The sequence below is a fragment of the Haliotis cracherodii genome, unplaced genomic scaffold (genome assembly GCF_022045235.1).
Source record: "Haliotis cracherodii isolate W230 unplaced genomic scaffold, xgHalCrac1.p SCAF_5, whole genome shotgun sequence".
NCBI classification, from domain to species: domain Eukaryota; kingdom Metazoa; phylum Mollusca; class Gastropoda; order Lepetellida; family Haliotidae; genus Haliotis; species Haliotis cracherodii.
The window spans coordinates 28,233,785-28,253,833 of NW_027266308.1; the positions used below are offsets into that span (position 1 = coordinate 28,233,785).

The 20,049-nt window shown below is 39.4% G+C and overlaps 1 protein-coding gene across 5 annotated transcripts in view; it reads right to left on the reverse strand.

Annotated features, from left to right (window-relative positions):
• The window catches only part of LOC139444397 (HEAT repeat-containing protein 5B-like), a 127,396-nt gene that overhangs the window by 54,507 nt on the left and 52,840 nt on the right, over positions 1-20,049 (reverse strand). For all 5 annotated transcript variants that reach the window (XM_071225365.1, XM_071225361.1, XM_071225363.1 and 2 more), the window contains exons 3-5: positions 18,164-18,375; positions 13,774-13,882; positions 3,355-3,504 (exon numbers count right to left, since the gene is read on the reverse strand). In XM_071225365.1, coding sequence (XP_071081466.1) covers positions 3,355-3,504; positions 13,774-13,882; positions 18,164-18,375 — 471 coding nt within the window. The remainder of the gene's footprint in view (positions 1-3,354; positions 3,505-13,773; positions 13,883-18,163; positions 18,376-20,049) is intronic.

Consider the following 20,049-nt stretch of genomic DNA (forward strand, 5'->3'; position numbering starts at 1 on the left):
GCAACATTATAGCTCAGACAATACAACTATTGTATAAAACCCATATCACACTCTCACTCAGACACATCACCATTACATAATACTTTGTACTTCTCAAACACTCTCTGACCCAAAGCATGCCGCCAAAGAGCTCCAAAAGAGTTTGAAAGCCGACACTTGCAGACATACATGTTTACAAGCTGATCCATCTTTGCGGATGAACAAATATCAGAATGTGCGATAGCTCCACTAAAAGATTCACCTTTCACTACGGCTGTTACATGACGATGATCTGTGAAAATGTTCCATATAAAATAGCATTAAGCAAATGCTCACTAAAAGCATCAGGCCATCCAAGATGATACGGGGTTGAGATGAGGGTAGTTCAGAACTAACAGCAGCAAACAGACTGCGTACATCATTAGCTGTTTGTTCTCAACTTCCAACAGGGCTGATACAAGTGCCTACAGCACAGAAGATGTGACCAGACAGCTATTAGATATAATCCTCAATCTCATTAAAATCAGGTCTTAGTTCTCACTGGGGTTTCTAAACAAAGATCTGAGGACATCACATTATGGGTCACATCAAAATGACCTTTCATCCGACCAATCAGAGCTTTGCTTACCAGATCATGACAGTTACAGGCTTTATGACTGAATCCATACAATCTAGGCCATCTATGAGCCATTCCAGAATGTTCTCTTGTTCAGTTTTCACATTTTTAATTGAGAAGTTATCAAAAAATGTCTCAAAGCTTAGTCGCCAGTTTGAATCTAGTGGCCTGAAGTACAAGAAAGCTGCCTTTTGATTGACTAATGTCAACTTCTTGTCAGTCATTCCATTAGTCGGTCATAGTTCCGAAAAGTCCGTCTGACGTTACCTGTAATGGGATGTCCTCAGATCCTTGGTTAGTGCTAATGAGAACTAACATGATTTCATTGAGACTGATATTATCCTACACTAATAAACAATCCTTGACAGCTCCTCCTTTAGACTGTTTTACTTGAAAAGTTGCTACAGACTAAAATATATAAGTAAAAGATATCAAAAAGTATTCAACTCCAAGCATCTAACATTTTTTCTTGATTAAATGCCAAGGTGTATATTTCTTTCAGACCCTCTTTACCCATTTAAAACATTTTAATTTAAATTTTCGACTCATGATTTGGTCTGACTCATCTTCAGTATCTTAGTTTAAAAGTTCTCTAAAGTGCTTCTGTTTAGCAGGGACAATGGGGTGTACACGCAGAGTAGTTGAGATACAATACAGTATGAGTCATGAAACTCCCTCTACATGTATTTAATTCATGTGTCTTTAACTATCTGGGATTTAATGTAGGCCTGGAGTTTATGAAGAAAACGGCATTTAATTGACACCCAGCTTTGGTCGTTTTCAGATAGCCTGTACCCCGGCATTTAATAGAGGCACAGCATTTATTTAGGCCCAGTTTGCAATCAAGGAAATATGTTAAATTATATCAAAATTTCAATGAAATTCACAAGTGGGGCCTAATTTTAAAAAACTGATGAGGCTCATTTGTCCACCTCAAGTTTTTGTTGAAACATGAAATACATAACAACATTTACGTGCATGTCATCATCATGGATGTGTTAAAGCAAAAACATCATGAGAAAATCCTACCTTTGAGCCATCTTTTTTCAACCTAAAAATGTCATACCGTGGTCCTCAAAAGATGGAGACAACAGTGAGTGATTTAGTCTTTCTTACAGTCCCTAAACCATATTACTGACCTTCCGTCCAACTCTACTGTAATGCTATAGATCTAAATGAAGCAAGTCTAGATTTTTACACAGGTTCAGGCTCACTGGGGCTTCTTTTTAATTAAAGTTTGGTTGTTTGTTTCCATAAAAATTATATATTTTCAGAGACTAAGTGCTGGTCTAGGTCCTACTCTGTTTAAACAGTATTCCTGCCACATCACAGCAGGGGCCACAACTAATGGTTTCTAACATGGTACCTACGAGAGGAATGAGATCAGGACTTGACAAGTGAACACTTTAACCACTGGACTACCAAACATCTTTCAACCTGTCATGACGCACCACCTAAACAGCATACATGTTATACCCAACACATTTCTCCAAATAGTACTTCCTGAATTTATATTTTCAGACCCCCTCAACAGATTCAAGATGTCTGCAAAAGCAATCTACGAAGTTGCTCCGATGCCTGCAAATTAGGTACAGGCTCCCAAGGCACAGGAGCTATTTAGACAGGTGGCAACAAGATCACAGTAATAATATCGTCTCTGGAACTGTGGAAGTCCCGTCACACTGTGTGAGGTGATAAATCCCATAGACTGACAGTCTCATTCGTGTCACCATTGGCTTCACCACTCTGACCTATACCTGTGTCTAATTATGTCGCCTACGCATGGGCTCTAAGACTGTCAGATGAGAGCATTGGTTTCGCTGGGTTTTGTTTCTCGCTCACCAACGTCTATTCTGGTTTACTCATGTGTCGTCATAAAGGATACTTTCATTTCCACAACAGGTTCATTTCCATTTTCTCTCAACGTTGTTGGGTTCCTATTTCAAACAACAGCTATTTACTCGTCAATTTAATTACTGAATTGTTTCAACACCTGTGGGTATTCCAGGCTCGAATTGTCCCCACCATCCTATGCTTGTCGTAAAAATGAGAAATGGATCAGGTGTGGTGACTTGGTTGGTTGTGTGTCATGGTATCCCAACAACGTAGGTTGGTGCTCATTACATCAATCACTGGTTTGTGCGGTTCAGACTTCAGATCACCCCTTGAATGGTACAATAGTCCAATATTGCTATCCCCCTTGTCTCAAACCATGTTTCATATAGTCTTAGTTGTTTTTTTGGTTTTTTTCAGAGATGCCAACCCCAGTTTTAGGAAATAAATAATAATATTGATATCTTGGGGTCCCAAATTAGTAACTTAAAAAAAATAGTAATCATTATTAGCATGACTGACCATAAGTGATCTTTAACGTTACATCATCAACTCTGTTAACAGAATTATCTTTCAAATGTTTGTTTGTTGTTTAACACCATACTCCAATATTCCAGCTATATGACAATGGCCTGTAAATAATCAAGCCTGGATCAGACAAACCAGTGACATCATGAGCATCGATCTACAAAATTGGGGTACGATGCATGCATTCCCATTCAAGACCATTCCCACTGCCCTGGGGACCGTCAGCACAAATGAAATTAATTAACAGAGATGTGCCCTACAAAGCAATCTCATACTACTGAAAGTGTGTGATAAGTAAGAGAGTTACAATAGGCCAATGCAAAGGAAGCATTGGTGACCCTGCCCTCTGCAACAATAAGCTTTACATTCAATTTAATTTGTTTCCGTGTTAAGCTTACCTTAGCAGCTGCTCCCCGCACAGACATAGCCCTGTCGGTCATGGCCTGCCGGGCCGCCTTGTAGATGTCCTTGTGACACGACCCTCCCGCAGACCCCAGCCCCGCCACCACCTTCTCCAGCGTCATCATGATCTCACAGCGACCTTGAGACTGAAAAATAAGAAAATATAATATATATAATCTGCAAGGTCATCAATAATCCACATGTTTAACTTAAGTCAAACTAAGCTTTGTTGTTCACTCGTGTACCAGTATCTAATGATATGCAACATGATGCATAAAATGCCATTTTCAATGTGGCTGCCATTGGAAAATGTTCTTAATAATGACGAATGTTATTTTTTTGTTTTACGTCGCACTCTGCAATATTCCAGCTATATGACGGCGGTCTATAAATAATCGAGTCTAGAACAGACAATCCAATGATTGATATCATGAGCAACGATCAACGCTATTGGGATCGATGACATGCTCTAACCAAGTCATCGAGCCTGAGCACCCGATCCCATTAGTTGCCTCTTACATAGTCACCTTTTACGGCAAGCATGGGTTGCCGAAGACCTATTCTATTCTAGATTGGAATTAGTTGTCATGTAAACAGTGAACAGTTTCCCAAATGCCTAAATAGCAGAAGGCACTAATTCATGGCTAGACTGGTATCTGTGCAAGTTTGATAAAGAAATATAGAAGAGTCTCTGAGCTATGCTCTGAAAACAATCCCAACCCTCATTTGAACCTAAGTCCAATTTGTGGTCATGGAAACCGGAAAAAGAATAATTTGGTAAATAGCAAAAGACACCACCAGTTCATGGCCAGAGAGATACTTGATGGAGATGAATTGAACGTCTCTGAGTTACGGTTCAATGATAACAGATAACCTGAGTTCTAATGTGGTGATTAACATCCAACCAGATTAAACTCTGAATATTCCAAAAACATTCCCAACATCTAAAAGCAATGGCTTAGCATTCTTAACCAGAGCCCATCACTAAACTTAAGCTCTGAATATTCCAAAAACATTTCCAACATCTAAAAGCAATGGCTTAGCATTCTTAACCAGTCCATCACTAAACTTTCCTGGCTGTGACATTTTAGTGTAGGTTTATGGCATCTCTGAGAGCTCCTCATTAATCAATTATCTTGACCGTAAACTCACTGCCCTAGTACCAGATAACCAGTACCATAAAACTGCTATTTCCCTTCAACAACTCCAGAAGGAGCTCACACTGAAAGATTTAGTATCCTAGCATTACCAGATTTGTCCATACTTTGACAGCAAAATTATGAAAATGTACAAGAAATATGAGCCAAGGGTGTTAAAGTGATGCAGGAGAACACTCAGAGTTCTCAATTAAAATAATCCAGGAACTGCAGGAAGGACAAGTGTCATTCTCCTTTTGACATACACCTTTAGCATTAGGTAGACACTAACTCTGTAGCAGAACTAATTAATGACATTTCCTTGTGGACTACCACCTTAACTATCAGGTAGATGGCAACTCTGTAGCAAGACTAATGGCATTTCACTTTGAACTGCCACTTTTACCATCAGGTAGATGGAAACATGGTAGCAAGACTAATGGCATTTCACTTTGAACTGCCACTTTTACCATCAGGTAGATGGCAACATGGTAGCAAGACTAATGGCATTTCACTTTGAACTGCCACTTTTACCATCAGGTAGATGGCAACATGGTAGCAAGACTAATGGCATTTCACTTTGAACTGCCACTTTTACCATCAGGTAGATGGCAAATCTGTAGCAAGACTAATGGCATTTCACTTTGGACTGCCACATTTACCATCAGGTAGATGGCAACATGGTAGCAAGACTAATGGCATTTCACTTTGGACTGCCACATTTACCATCAGGTAGATGGCAACATGGTAGCAAGACTAATGGCATTTCACTTTGGACTGCCACATTTACCATCAGGTAGATGGCAACATGGTATCAAGACTAATGGCATTTCACTTTGGACTGCCACATTTACCATCAGGTAGATGGCAAATCTGTAGCGAGACTAATGGCATTTCACAGAACACCATTTTTACCATTAGTACATGGCAAACCTGTAGCAGGACCAGGGACATTTCATTGTGGATTACCACTTCTACCATCAGGTAGCGGCCATCATATAGCTGGAATATTGCTGAGTGCGGCGTTAAACAACAAGCAAACAAAACCATCAGGTAGATGTAGGAGATCGTGTTTGCACACAAGTGAAAATGAAAAATAAAATCTAACCCTATCAGTGTGTAAAACAGTTGATGAATAAATCTGTACTACTGTTCTTCAGCATAACTGAAATATTGCTAACGTAGGTGATGATTGGCTTACTGCTTTGCTGAACAGGCCTGTATGTTTGCAAGCTTCATAAATATACTCTCTCCGATTATGCCAGTAATGAGCACCTTTCCTTCATCGATGCCCTGCTATTCAGTCTTTCCTCATCCCAAGCATCACATGCCATCACAAGCTCTAACACCTGAATCAATCATCAGACTTGATCTCTTGGGCGTGGAAGCATTGGCACACAAACATTGCTACTGTCTGCTTACACAGGGACTATGATCCATGGTATGGTGCCATCTACATATTCTAGGTCCAGGCGTTATAGATAGTGCTATGTCTGAAACCAGGGTGATCGTGAACTCCAAGATTAGAACATCTGAGTCAGCAGATATCAAATTGAAAAATATGAATGAAAGATGCTGGACGGCCAGTTGCAGTCCTTCACTAGAGCCAACCCTCATCAGGATGTTCCCATTACAGATTGTGCAAACCAATAGTCTGACTGACAACCCCAAAAACATGATCCTCTACAAGGAATACATGTGACCTTACAATCAGGTTACACTATGAGCAGGCCTCAAAGTTTAAAGTTTAAACAAGTTGCCATATGGCTACAAGCATTTTTTTCCAAGGTAGCCAGGGGTAAAATCAAGAAGTCAAGCCAATATTGTAGGTAGCCAAAAGCATTTGAAATTATAACTATTATATGTACAAGTCATAGCACTAGTCTTGGAATTGTATATTAGTGGAAACTGTTCATGCTGTAATTGAGTTTTGGTATTTGTGACTGGAACAATGATGCAATTTATGTTACTAGATTACACAGGTATATCCTTGCTTATCCAATAAACTATCAACTAAAATAATTACATACTAATTACATTGATATTTATGCATTTCAGTTCATTGTTGACTTCAGGAGGAATTATTTGCAAGAACAATCAGTAGAAGACATGTTTATTTTTGTGTCTTCATATGTGCAGCAATTGAATTTAGTCGCCACAAGATATTTTTTAAGGTAGTTATTTGGCTACCTCTGAATTTTAGACACTAGACAAATTGAAATTAAGGTCGCATTGGCCACCATTTTAGTCGCAGCTTTGAGGCTTGATGAGTTTAATCCAACTAGTGTAATTCATTTCAGGACTAGTATCCTTTCTATGGCTAGGAAACATGTACTAGTCCTCACGGCAACACTAGCAGCAGTACTAGTAACTCTGAATCAAGTGGACGAGTCTTGCAAAAACCAATCAAATGTATTTGTTCATGATACAAATTGCATTATTCTTGATTGTTGCATGAGTTAAAAAAAACAACATCCCAAAGTTTTATGACACAATAAAATTGTTTACTTCTGAATGAAAACCTGGAGCTTAAAAAAAATGGAAGACATGTACATTTGGGCCTGAGTAACGGTATAACAGCCTGAGTTTCCTGACTTAATCAGTGTGCGTCATAACACATTAAGCAAATATGAAGGGATGCCAACACAGCAAATTATATCCGCACTTACTGATTGACATGTTGTGAAATGAAATTTAAACATGCACCAGGTTCGACAGTTCTTGAAACAATTAGATTAGTGCATGCTGGGAAGAATTAGAGGTCTACTCTGTTGAATCAGGCCTTCTTACCGTGATACAATATGGTTGATATCGATTGGTTCAAATAACATAAGATTACCATGACGTTCAGTCATTCCTTGATTTGGGCAAATATGACCAGTTGCCAAGGAAATCTATACAAAATGTTGGTCGAGTGTAAATATAATTACATTTTTCTTGTGTGCATAAATGTTTGTATAACTTGGAAGGATTGGAACCAAGCGTTATTGATGAGCAGGGTAATTAGGTGTGTGAATGAATGTCGTCTCATGCTGCAAGTTAGCAATATAACAGATATGTATCTGCAAGGAGTAAATAATTAGACAGTTTGTTTGTTTGGTGTTTAACACCGACTCTGCAATATTCAAGCTATATGGTGGTCTGTAAGTAATAGAGTTTGGACCAGACAATCCAGTGATTGACATCATGAGCATCGATCCATGCAGTTGGGATACGATGACATGCATCTACCAAGTCAGACCAGTGGTTGATACCATGAGCAATAATCCATACCACTGAAGTTGATGATGCATAAATAGGCCTGTGGGGCCAGGCCACCGGAATATCATATCATCTCAATACAATATTTTGTATCGTTTGTTTGTTTGGTTGTCGTTTATCGCCACACTCAGCAATATTCCAGCTTTTGATAGCGGTCTGTAAATAATTGAGCCTGGACCATACAAATTCAGTGATTGACATCATGAGCATCAATCCACGCAATTGGGATACGATCTTGACCACCCGATCCCATAGGTCACCTTTTACGACAAACAGTCGCCTCTTACAGCATGCATGGATTGCTGAAAACCATTCACACTCCGGATCTTTCTGGATCTCTCACTACCAGATGGAGTGACCTGTTCCCACTGGCACAAAGCGATCTTAGCGCTATGACTATCGTAAGCCTATGTTAAAGTATGGGAGTTACGATCATCTTAGCACTAAGATCGCTTTGCGCAAGTGGGCCCTCGAATTCCCACATCCATTATCCAGAATTAATACCTGAAAAAGCTAATATTTTAACTATTTCAAAAAGGTCATTCATTCACAAAGCATCCCCTGATATCATTTCATGTCCATCAAATGATAACAATTTGCACAAAGTCTACAGACAAGGATAATTTTGCTGTTTTTTTAGTGTGTGCAAAGTCTTCAATCACTGTGGATATTTAACTCATTTTCTATCCAAAATCAAATCTCTGATAACATCATAACATCTGACGTCTGCTATCATACCAAGATGTCCCCGAAATATACTGCTTATTTTACTTTGCACTGGTTTTTTTAGTGTTCAAAGTCTTCAATCATTGTGGACATTTTACTCCTTTTCAATTCATAGTTTAAAATCTTTTGGTAAGCTTGATCTGACGATTGCTATGACACAAATTGGCGTCTGCTACCCTGTGACTCTTATCTGTCCCTGCTGGCTGGTAAATCAGGGAGCCAGCTCCCCTTTGACTTCCCCTTCACTACAAAAACCCATTACACTTTTTCCCCAGGTGTAATTGCTGCACAGTCACAAAAATAGTCCCGGCGCATCTGGGAGAGAACTCTAGATGTGGAAGTGGCAGCTGCTTCAAGAAGTCAATACCAGAATTGTGAAAGGAACCCCTAATTATCCTGCCACTTAAAAAAAACACCTTACAAATTGTACATAAAACACCTACACGAAGCCATCAAACCAAAAAACAATCTCTATATCGCCTCTGAATAACTTTTGAAAAGAAACAGGACACCATCTTTTATCTTACAGGAATGGCACAAGACGGGGCTATGTTCAGCCACTTGAATTTCAGTTATTCAAATGAAATAGACCTGAATGATAATATTTTTAAACGAATCAGCAATGTAACAAGTTTAATCCAGACAGTTGAAATTTGTGTCAACCAGGTGTCACCTCACAGCATCATTGCTGATGGCTGACCACTCCCTTGTAACAAGTGTTTTACTTTATTGAAATATTAATTATTTATTGGATAGGTGGAGTCAAGAACTGAATGTAAGCATGCAGAGCATGCGCTTTAGACACTCTTTTTAAAAAAATAGCAAGTCGTAAAATTATGTATTTTTTTATTTTTTTAAGATGTACAATTTTTGTTGGTTTGGGTTATAAATCAGGAATATATGTCTTTTTTTCTTCTGTATACAAAGGATATTCACATAAAATATGGAATTCATGTTCCTGTAAGTTATATATGCATATGATTTCATTCTTTTTTGCTTTTTACAATATGTTCAGCAACAGCCATATTTGATCTGAAACTTGAATGAAGGACTACATGTGTCAGGTTTCAGTCCCCTGATGCCTGTATAATCTGTAAAGAGATTTGTTGCGCATATATTCATAGAGGGTTGCCTGATATATTTTGATGCCTTAATAGAACTAGAGTCTCCTTGTGGAAGAGGCCGCCCATCACCTAATTTCAGCTAAATCCATGTTAAAGATCTGGAGAGTAAGAAAGACTACATTTCATCCTATGAGCTCAGACGACCCTCCTAGCTAGTCTTGAGGGATGAAATATTTTGGGACACTAACTAGCATATGTTTGTTCATTTTTTATCTCATTTTATCGAAATCCAGAAATCTGACCTGAGACACAACACCAACTTCAATTTCTTTTGAACAATTTGAGAAATTTGATAGCTATCAAAATATACAGCTCCAACTTAAAATAGAAGGTCAAGGACACTGTAAGAGGCAGGTCGGAATAAACTTGGATAAAATCTTCCAGATGCTGTGCAAAAGTAAGGCTTAGAATGAATGTTTTAAATCATTTGCTTTCATCTCTAAAACCTCTACAAGAATAGCTTCAAACAGAGAGGCTGTAAATAGCCAAGGACAATTTTGTTCCTATGTAACTATAAGCACTAATACAGACATGAGCTTCTGGAAATAATCCATAAATAACTGTTCCGAAAAAAGTAAGATATATAGCTAGTATCCAATCATAAAAATATATTTTGATTAGCTGCACTTTCGTCAACACACACAGAAGCTCTGATGATACAGTGATGTTTTGGTAATGTCTGGCAGCAGACGGCAAAGACGTTTACAGCTGTGGGCAGACGGATGACACGTTCATAGCCAATGTTGCTGTCGGCACTTGTAATGTATGCCGGTGCATTCCTTGCACAATCTGCAGAGAATGCTTTTTCAGGTGCATGATGTAAGCCACCACTGCAAGTAACATGCTCCACTTTACCAGTTATCTCCCTTGAAAAAATCCACGTCTAAACATAGCACTTAAGTATTTTTGTACATCACGATACAGATCAATTGCTCCACCCAAAACATATTGACCTTTACATGTTCTTACACTGTTGGAAATAACATTTATCCTCATGGTATTGTCCGATATTTATCAAGGCAAGTTTTTCCAATATCTATAAGCTAAAGCAATGTCCATAATGATCATTAATTGCAATTAGCATCCCAAATCCCCCGCTACATAGATTGTGGCACTTAACCCAAACAATGAATTTAGGTGAATAAGATGCTAATGTTTAGAACTTGGCAAAATACCAAATAAAATTCATCAATAGGCTGTGCCATGGAAGAGGCCATTTTTATTTCATATAGGTAGAAGATATATCTTGATGCATGGAACGGTCCATGGAGTATGGGAGTTGCGGATGTTTTACACCACAGCAATATTCCATCTGTATCAAGGCAGCCTGTAAATAGTTGAGTCTGGACCATGCAAACAAGTGGTTGATAGCATAAGCAACAATCAGTTGTCATTCAGGTCACACATGGACTGCCCATTCATCAGTTTAGTCAACAAGCAATGGTATCTTGTAACTACCCTTCCCTGATATCCTACAAGGGGAACACAAAGGAAGTTACAATAAAGCAGTGCTCGACACTAACACTGGTCCACTTGTACAAGTATATTTTCTTAAGGGCCAGAACAATTTTTATAATAGTGGTCCGGAGGTCTAGAATTATTTAGGGGGCAAACAAAGTAATTTTAGTTTGTATAACTTTTGAAATCAGCGACAGAGTCTAAACTCTGAGAACCACTATGTCTAGTAGAGATTTAAGAGGTCCAGTTTTGGTAAAGTGGTCGAGGGTGATGTGGAACAGATTCTTAGGCTATTGCCTGATTCATTATTGAAGAAAGTCAAATCATAAATTATCAATCTGTGAAGATACATTCAAATAATCCCCCCTTCGGTGTATTTGGATGATATAACTCTTGCTTATGCCAAACTTACTGGGCAGGTGTTACTGCTCACACAATATTTATGATTATACGTATCAACGCTTAATTAAAGCAGACTATATGTGGCCTGTGTTGTAAATCAAGATACGAAGGGAAGGTAGGAGCAGAATCCATCCAGTAAATAATTCACAGTAGGAGCATCTCACCAGACGATAGCTTGCACTTCTGAATACCTCACATGTTCCACTTTCCTGCCGATATTATTGCTGCTGCTAGCTGGAGAAATGCCAAATCACTGGACTCTCCAATCTTGAAGTGATCATAACTTATAGATGTACTTGTAAATGCTGGGCAATGTATCAAATATCACCTGCAAAATCCTTCAACTGAATTATGATCTACAAACTAATGCCTTAGAAACCTCACACAGAATAACAAGACAGCGGACACTTAAATATTAAATGTTTGATATTTGTGTGGAGTTGCTTGCCCATGGAAGATGCCTACAGTCTTGCAAGATGATCCTCTCAAGACAATTCAATTACACAGTGAGCCAATCCTTAAAGCAGAGATAAATTGAAAAGGAAAAACAATGGGAAAAAACAACCTCTGTTCTTGTGAGTACTGGAGTATTGGGAATGAATTTCACACAAATAAAACTGTCAAGACAATCAATGTGAATAACAATTCATTCATTAAACATCCTCCAGGAAAAGGTCGTCACTTCAAGTTACAGATGTGATGGATTTTGTTCAAACTATTGATAATCTGAAACCTTCAGGGCTTGTCACAAGAAAATTATCCCTGAAAGTTTCTCCAACTTTTTAATTGCAATCACTGCAGATGAATCTCCTTGATCACTGGAATATTGACTGTAAACGTGTGTGTGAAGTTTAAGCCATAACAATATCATGATTCACCATAGAAGCCCTGTAAGGACTAGTTAGAAAAGTCTCCCAGTCTCAACAGGCAGCTTGGGTTGTATACTCCCCATGGAGCTGAGAATAATTCTTTAGTGTACACTGATCCAGAGACCGGGGTAATAATAGCGCTTTGAGCATGCCCCTGAGTGGTGAGGAAATATGTGTGATATAAATAGCCCATTATTGTTGTTGTTGTTGTTGTTGTTATATTGGATACAGTGGTTAGACTCTGTGATTTTCGAGTCATTGCACTCATTGTGGGACATTAATCACAGCAACGACTGCTCTGTCTGGTAGACTTGATTACTTTCAGGATGCTGTGATATAAGCCTTATGACTCCTTGACTTTAATTCGTAACTGTGAACACCGACTTGTAGTGTGTGAGTGTTGTCATGTTTATGGTTCTTTTATGGACCGTCGAGACTTAATCTGATACTCTGTCAAAAGGAATAATATTGATCATAATGCAGCCTGCAACCGATGTGTCATATCAGTAGGTGTAAGAGTAAGTGAAACATTATTTAGCAATACACTCACAGGAGTGTGATAAGTGTTTTATGCCCTACTCAACAAAGTAACAGTTATATCACTGGAATTGGTCTGCATCATGCAAACAATTGGTTGATGTTGTGAGCATTGATCCATGCTGACAGGTTTAATGTTTAATGTTGTTTCTTTGTTGTAAGACAAGCAATAAAGTGTTCCAGGCCCATTCTAACTCTGCTTTCATCAGATGCTAAATCTTTTCTGATCACCAAAGCAGTAAGCCAAACATCTATATTTACAGTATTGGAATTGTGCTGATAAAACATAAATAATGGTCAACCCATGCAAACACAATTCATTCTTAGCAGCCATTGTAACCATTCAATCTCCATTTCAGTCCTGACATGCATGAGAAATTAGGGACTTGTTCTGCTCTTACATACATCTGTGCGGCAAATATTGGGTACTGGGGACCAATTTTGCCCAGGAACCCAAAACAGAAAGGCCCATTACTTACAAGAAATGTGGTGTAAATAGCTTTCTAACCATTTGTATGTAGACTCAAAATACTCACTCATACTGAGAAAATAAAATAAGGCTGGTAACAATGATATGTGTGTTTCAGGTAACCCGGGCAACCCAATGTTAAACTTGCAAACTAAATATCTCTCCTGGTTTTTTAGTTCTGCTCCGGAAACAAAACGTGATGGGTGAACAGACAACACTCATTCCTAATCCCCCTTCCACTTTGTTGTGGGGGATAATTATTAAATGAAACAAATTACCAACCAACCAACCCATATCTGTTGAGTCCATGTTACCTGAAACAAGAATAGTGTTGAGTTTGGCCTACCACAACACTGGACACGGAAGGACAGTGTTCGGTATGTCAGGTTACTCAGGTATGTAGCATCAGATGAAGAAAGGCTAAACTACTCACCTCAGCATTTTTGAGAGATTTGATGAGAATCTGTACTGTTTCTTCAAACGACCTGCCGACCATTCGGCCGAGTTTTTCATACATGGCACCCAGACAGGTGATAGCAGCCCTGTAAACATAAACAGGACAGTTAGTAATAGAGTCTATGGAAATAACACACCAGACCTTACTACAAGTGTATGCAGTCTTATTCACAAACAGTACAGGTATGTCTTATTCACAAACAGTACAGGTATGTCTTATTCACAAACAGTACAGGTATGTACAAGGTAGGAGCATCAGCAGCCTCCACAAAGCAATCTTCACGCTGTGACTTTCATAACTCTAAATTAGACCTTAAGCAGTCATCGAGCTGAATTTGCTTTCAGGAACCATGGGTTAGTGAGTGAGTTTGGTTTTACTGCTGCTTTAAACAGTTCTTCAATTATATCACAGCATGTCAGCTTGACGTTTGGGGAGAGGTTGCAGTGATGCAGTTCTTTGATGTTGTTTATCACTCCAGTGAAACCCAAAGAAGAAATTATCTAGATTTAAGTACCATGGATTTTGCAATATTCCGGTCACATGACAGCTCAAATAGAAAAAGATAAAGACCTCAAAGAAACCCCTCAATTTAACACTGACTAAACTGTCGGCCCTTCTTGCAAGGCTAGAATTGTGATTTATTCGGTTCTTTCATTCCCAACTAATTCCCCCAATCCCCCCCCCCGGCTCGTCCCTCCTCATGAGACAGGTGATGCAATGCTGATGCATTTGAGTTGGCTCAGGTACCCGCTGTCTGGAACATGGAGTGTATAAATAACAATGCACTGCAAGTGCCTGGCGTCCTGGGGAGTGTTATGGTGTCAAACATGCGGAATCACAGGTGACTTTTTGCCAAAACCATAACCATGGTAACTACAGAATCATGCCAGGTATTTACTATGTGTTTGGCGATCTACACAGACCAGCATCATGTGAAACATGCAGCAGGAAGCACACCATGCACCTGATGACTGCCAACAACAGTCCTGGGCGGGATGAATTGGGGTGGTGGGATTGGGATTGGGATTGGTATTGGGGGGGGGGGGGGTTAGAGAGAAAGAGAGAGAGAGAGAGAGGAGGAGAAGAAGAAGAGAGAAAGAGAGAGTAGGTGGGTATGTTTGTTAGTGGTTGGTTGAGTGGATGTGTTTGTTGGTGGTCTATGGGAGTAGGTGGGTATGTTTGTTAGTAGTTGAGTGAGCGATTATGTTGGTGGTTTGGGGAGTGGGTGGGTCTATGGCTGGGTATGTTTGTTGGTGGTTTGGTGAGTGGGTGGTTCTATGGCTGGGTATGTTTGTTAGTGGTTTGGGGAGTGGGTGGGTCTATGGCTGGGTATGTTTGTTGGTGGGAGGGTGAGTGGGTGGGTCTATGGCTGGGTATGTTTGTTGGTGGGAGGGTGAGTGGGTGGGTCTATGGCTGGGTATGTTTGTTGGTGGGAGGGTGAGTGGGTGGGTCTATGGCTGGGTATGTTTGTTGGTGGGAGGGTGAGTGGGTGGGTCTATGGCTGGGTATGTTTGTTGGTGGGAGGGTGAGTGGGTGGGTCTATGGCTGGGTATGTTTGTTAGTGGTTATGTGGGTGGTTATGTTGGTGGTTTGGGGAGTGGGTGGGTATGTTTGTTGGTGGGAGGTTGAGTGGGTGGGTCTATGGATGGGTATGTTTGTTAGATGGTTAGTGAGAGTGGTGGGACAGTGGGTGGGTTGGTGGATGGATATGTTTGTTAGTGGTTAAGTGAGTAAGTATAACACTTGGGTGAAATCATTGACTTCTATAGGAACAGCAGATCCTGGCAAGTCCATGGAATGTGTGACGTTCTTAAATGAGTGGCTGAATGAGAAAGATGGGACAATAGGATAGATGGATGGGTGGGTGGCAGGATGCGTGAGAAATGTGTTGGATGGTGGGGTGTGTCGTTAGAAGCATGAGTGAGTGAGTGAGTGAGTGAGTGAGTGAGTATGGTTTTACACTGCTTTTAGCACAGGACTTCCATCCCTACCTCAGACAGCTCAGACAGCTCTGGCCTCCATACAAAGCCAGGAAGTGTGTCAAACTAATTTGTCAGCAAGATGTTTGTCCCACAAACAACTTGACTGGAAGATTTGATTTGTATGTTGATGTGATTTATTATCATCACTTGCAGTAAACATTTATCAATAAACATGAAGGATGAGAGATTATCAACTGGGAAAGCAAGTGGACTTTCTGTAATGCAAGTAAACAGAAAACCCCTCGAAAAAGTTTGATCCAATCATCAAGGTCGATATAATCATCAGTTGTCGGCAGCACATTGGTGATATTGATTCGGCAAACTGCTCTATTATGACAGGTTGTCTGCAGAACTGATTGTTGAAACGGTATAATATACAGCGACAACTGTCAACTCTGGAGCACTGATTGAAACAGTGACTAGCAATCAACTCTGGAGCACTGATTGAAACAGTATGATATACAGTGACAACTGTCAACTCTGTAGCACTGATTGAAACAGTATGATATACAGTGACAACTGACAACTCTGTAGCACTGATTGAAACAGTATGATATACAGTGACAACTGTCAACTCTGGAGCACTGATTGAAACAGTATGATATACAGTGACAACTGTCAACTCTGTAGCACTGATTGAAACAGTATGATATACAGTGACAACTGTCAACTCTGTAGCACTGATTGAAACTGTATGATATACAGTGACAACTGTCAACTCTGTAGCACTGATTGAAACAGTATGATATACAGTGACAACTGTCAACTCTGGAGCACTGATTGAAACAGTATGATATACAGTGACAACTGTCAACTCTGTAGCACTGATTGAAACAGTATGATATACAGTGACAACTGTCAACTCTGTAGCACTGATTGAAACAGTATGATATACAGTGACAACTGTCAACTCTGTAGCACTGATTGAAACAGTATAATATACAGTGACAACTGTCAACTCTGGAGCACTGATTGAAACAGTATGATATACAGTGACAACTGTCAACTCTGTAGCACTGATTGAAACAGTATAATATACAGTGACAACTGTCAACTCTGGAGCACTGATTGAAACAGTATGATATACAGTGACAACTGTCAACTCTGTAGCACTGATTGAAACAGTATGACATACAGTGACAACTGTCAACTCTGTAGCACTGATTGAAACAGTATGATATACAGTGACAACTGTCAACTCTGTAGCACTGATTGAAACAGTATGATATACAGTGACAACTGTCAACTCTGTAGCACTGATTGAAACAGTATAATATACAGTGACAACTGTCAACTCTGGAGCACTGACTGAAACAGTAGCCATCAACTCAAACTCCATTAACCCAAGATATTTTCTAACTTCTTTGCTTAATAGTACTTTTCTGCACTGTGGTCTGTCTAAGATTGGCACTGAGAGTCATGAATTATTAAATTTAAAGAAGAATCACATTGAATGAAATAAATTCTATTGTAACACCAGATATATTAACCTCCAGCAGGCCCTGTAACATGCATAAACTAATTTGACATATCAAAGTCTGTTATTCAGGTTCTTAAATCAACATAACAAGTTTTTCTATTTTCATTTCTAGAATTGGATTTGTTTGTAAGTGATGATATTTAAATTTGTGATACCAAGTATAACATTACAGCAGGCAATCAAATGTGTACATATTTCAAATTCCTTACTCGTTCTTTTTGGAAGACAAAGCATGCAGCTATGAAATCAACAGGCATTTCAAAAATAACATCCTGAATTTTTTCAATGAATCTTCATCTTGCAACATTCTTTCACCTCTCCAGTATTTCGGCTTATTGACCCAGGAAATGTCAAAAATATGAACATGTTAAAAAAAAATTCTGCACTTAATCTGAAAGTGTCAACAGTATTTTATTATCTTTGTGTGTGCTTAATGGGAGGAGTGACCTAAATGATGCCAGTCTCAGATGTTTACCAGTTTGGTGAAACCCACGAGGGACTGGTGCAGAAAAAAATCAAGTGAGTGAGTGAGTGAGTTTGATTTTACTCCGCTTTTAGCAATATTCCAGCAATATCACGGCAGGGGACACCAGAAATGGGCTTCACACATTGTACCCATGTCGGAAATCGAACCCGGGTCTTCGGCTTGACGAGCGAACGCTTTAACCACTAGGCTACCTGACCGCCCCTCGATCTTCCAAAGAATACCATAAGCAAACCCATCACTTCCAGTGTAGGGTCAGTAACTAAAGGGGATACTTGGGTCCTTGAATGGAATATATGCATAATTAGGATTCAAAACCATCATCACAACACATCATCTTTAGTATAAAATGAACATCAAAGGTGTGAAAAAACATGGTCTGAGAATACTTAGCATGACTTATTCCAAACTATTACTTACAGTCTAGTCGGCAGGTAGCTGGGAGAATCATCCTTGTTTCGGATGACATCATTGCACTTGTTGATGGTGTTAAACAGTTCAAATGTGTCACCGACGCTGAACAAAGTTGCCAGACAGCGTGCAAGTAATTTCCGTGTTGGAGGACCCGGTGATTCACTGATCTGATTGGTCAATTGCTCGATGAGCTTATTCTGACTTCCTTTGATGTCCGACTGAAAAGAAAAACAGATTTATTGTAGAGGAGCATGAACACGCTGGCATGCAGGTTTGTCTTTTTGTTTTGTTTTGTTTGTTGTTTAACGCTGCACTCAGCAATATTCCAGCTATATGATGGCGGTCTGTATATAATAGAGTCTGGACCAGACAATCAAGTAATTGACATTATGAGTATAAATTCACGAAAATGGGATACGGTGACATGCATCCACCAAGACAGCGAGCCTTACCACCCCATGACATTTGTCATCTTTTACAACAAGCACAGTCACTTTTTCTGGCAAGCATGGGTTGCTGAAGACCTATTCTACCCTGGATCTTTACGGGTGAAAAATGATTGACATATATCAACACTCAGTGAACAGAAGACCTTCAGGCATGTAACAGACTGAACATAACATGACTTGTAACATCATGGCCGGAGTGATTGTAACACAGAGTTTTGACAAGTGAACACTTGATACAGGAGTACAGGGTGGGGCAAAGGTGATTATCTTCCCCAGTTCTTCAGATTTCCTTGGAAGAGGGTTGCTGACCATTAACAAAAACCAAATGAACAACCATTTTATAACAAAATGGATCCCCTGGTGCTCCAGTTCTGATACTGGAGCCCATTATTTTCACAGAACAAGGGCCACATAACCAAACCACAAGTACCCACATCAGTCTGAAATACTATCGATCTTCTACTATGTTCTATTCTCTTGGCAAAATGTTCAGTAGATTTGAGTCCTACAATACCGGACTATTATTAGCTGAATTTTCAAAAGACTTTGGGCTTCAGGCAGGTAGCCAAAGTCTAAGATTTTAGAAAGGAAATGTAAGTCATAGCTGACATAAAAGACTAATATCCTTCCATATTCTGTTTTAATTCCATATCTCCTCAAACCTGTGTGGCAGTATGGTCCTTTCTTTAAGTTCTACAGTGACTATCTGACCATGGTACCTCCATAAAATGACGAGGATCCACTCTGGACAGTCCCTGAGTCTGTTCGGACCAAATGTAAATGTCCCATTTTCATTCCAGTCATTTCCTCCGACTAAGTCATTCCAATCTCTGTCCGTATTTAGCCCGAATCGAAGTGGATGACTTCTGTTAACCTTACTCAATGTAGCAGACGTCGCATTTTGTAGATATTGACTTTTTGACAGCCTGATTGGATAGCAATGGCGTGATGGTTTAGGAAAGGACGGTATCCGAGCACCGGCCTCACACTCAACTGCCTCGCTGATCTGGGACGCAGGTACTGATATGACATGAGTGATGAACATTTTACACCAGAATAAATATCAGTAAATGCTGAGTGGTTCATCACAATTTCTTGAAACGCTCATTTACCAATGTCAAGGTAGAGAAACCGAATCATTACCATTTCAAATATATTAAACAAGAATCCAAGTTTAACATACACAGGACGTTAAAACAGGATTTTTATGCATATGGAAAACATACTGGATACATGATGTATACAGATGTAGTGTATATCAACTGATCCTATATTTAACCAAGAGTATATCAACCAGAGTTTCAGCGATTGACTGACATTATGTATTAAAAACTACTTATACCACCTCGTTCTAACTTGATTGTGCATTTTTATACATGATTATTAAACTTAACTAATTACATAACACCCGCAGAGGTTAGGAAATAATTCATGAGATAAGTA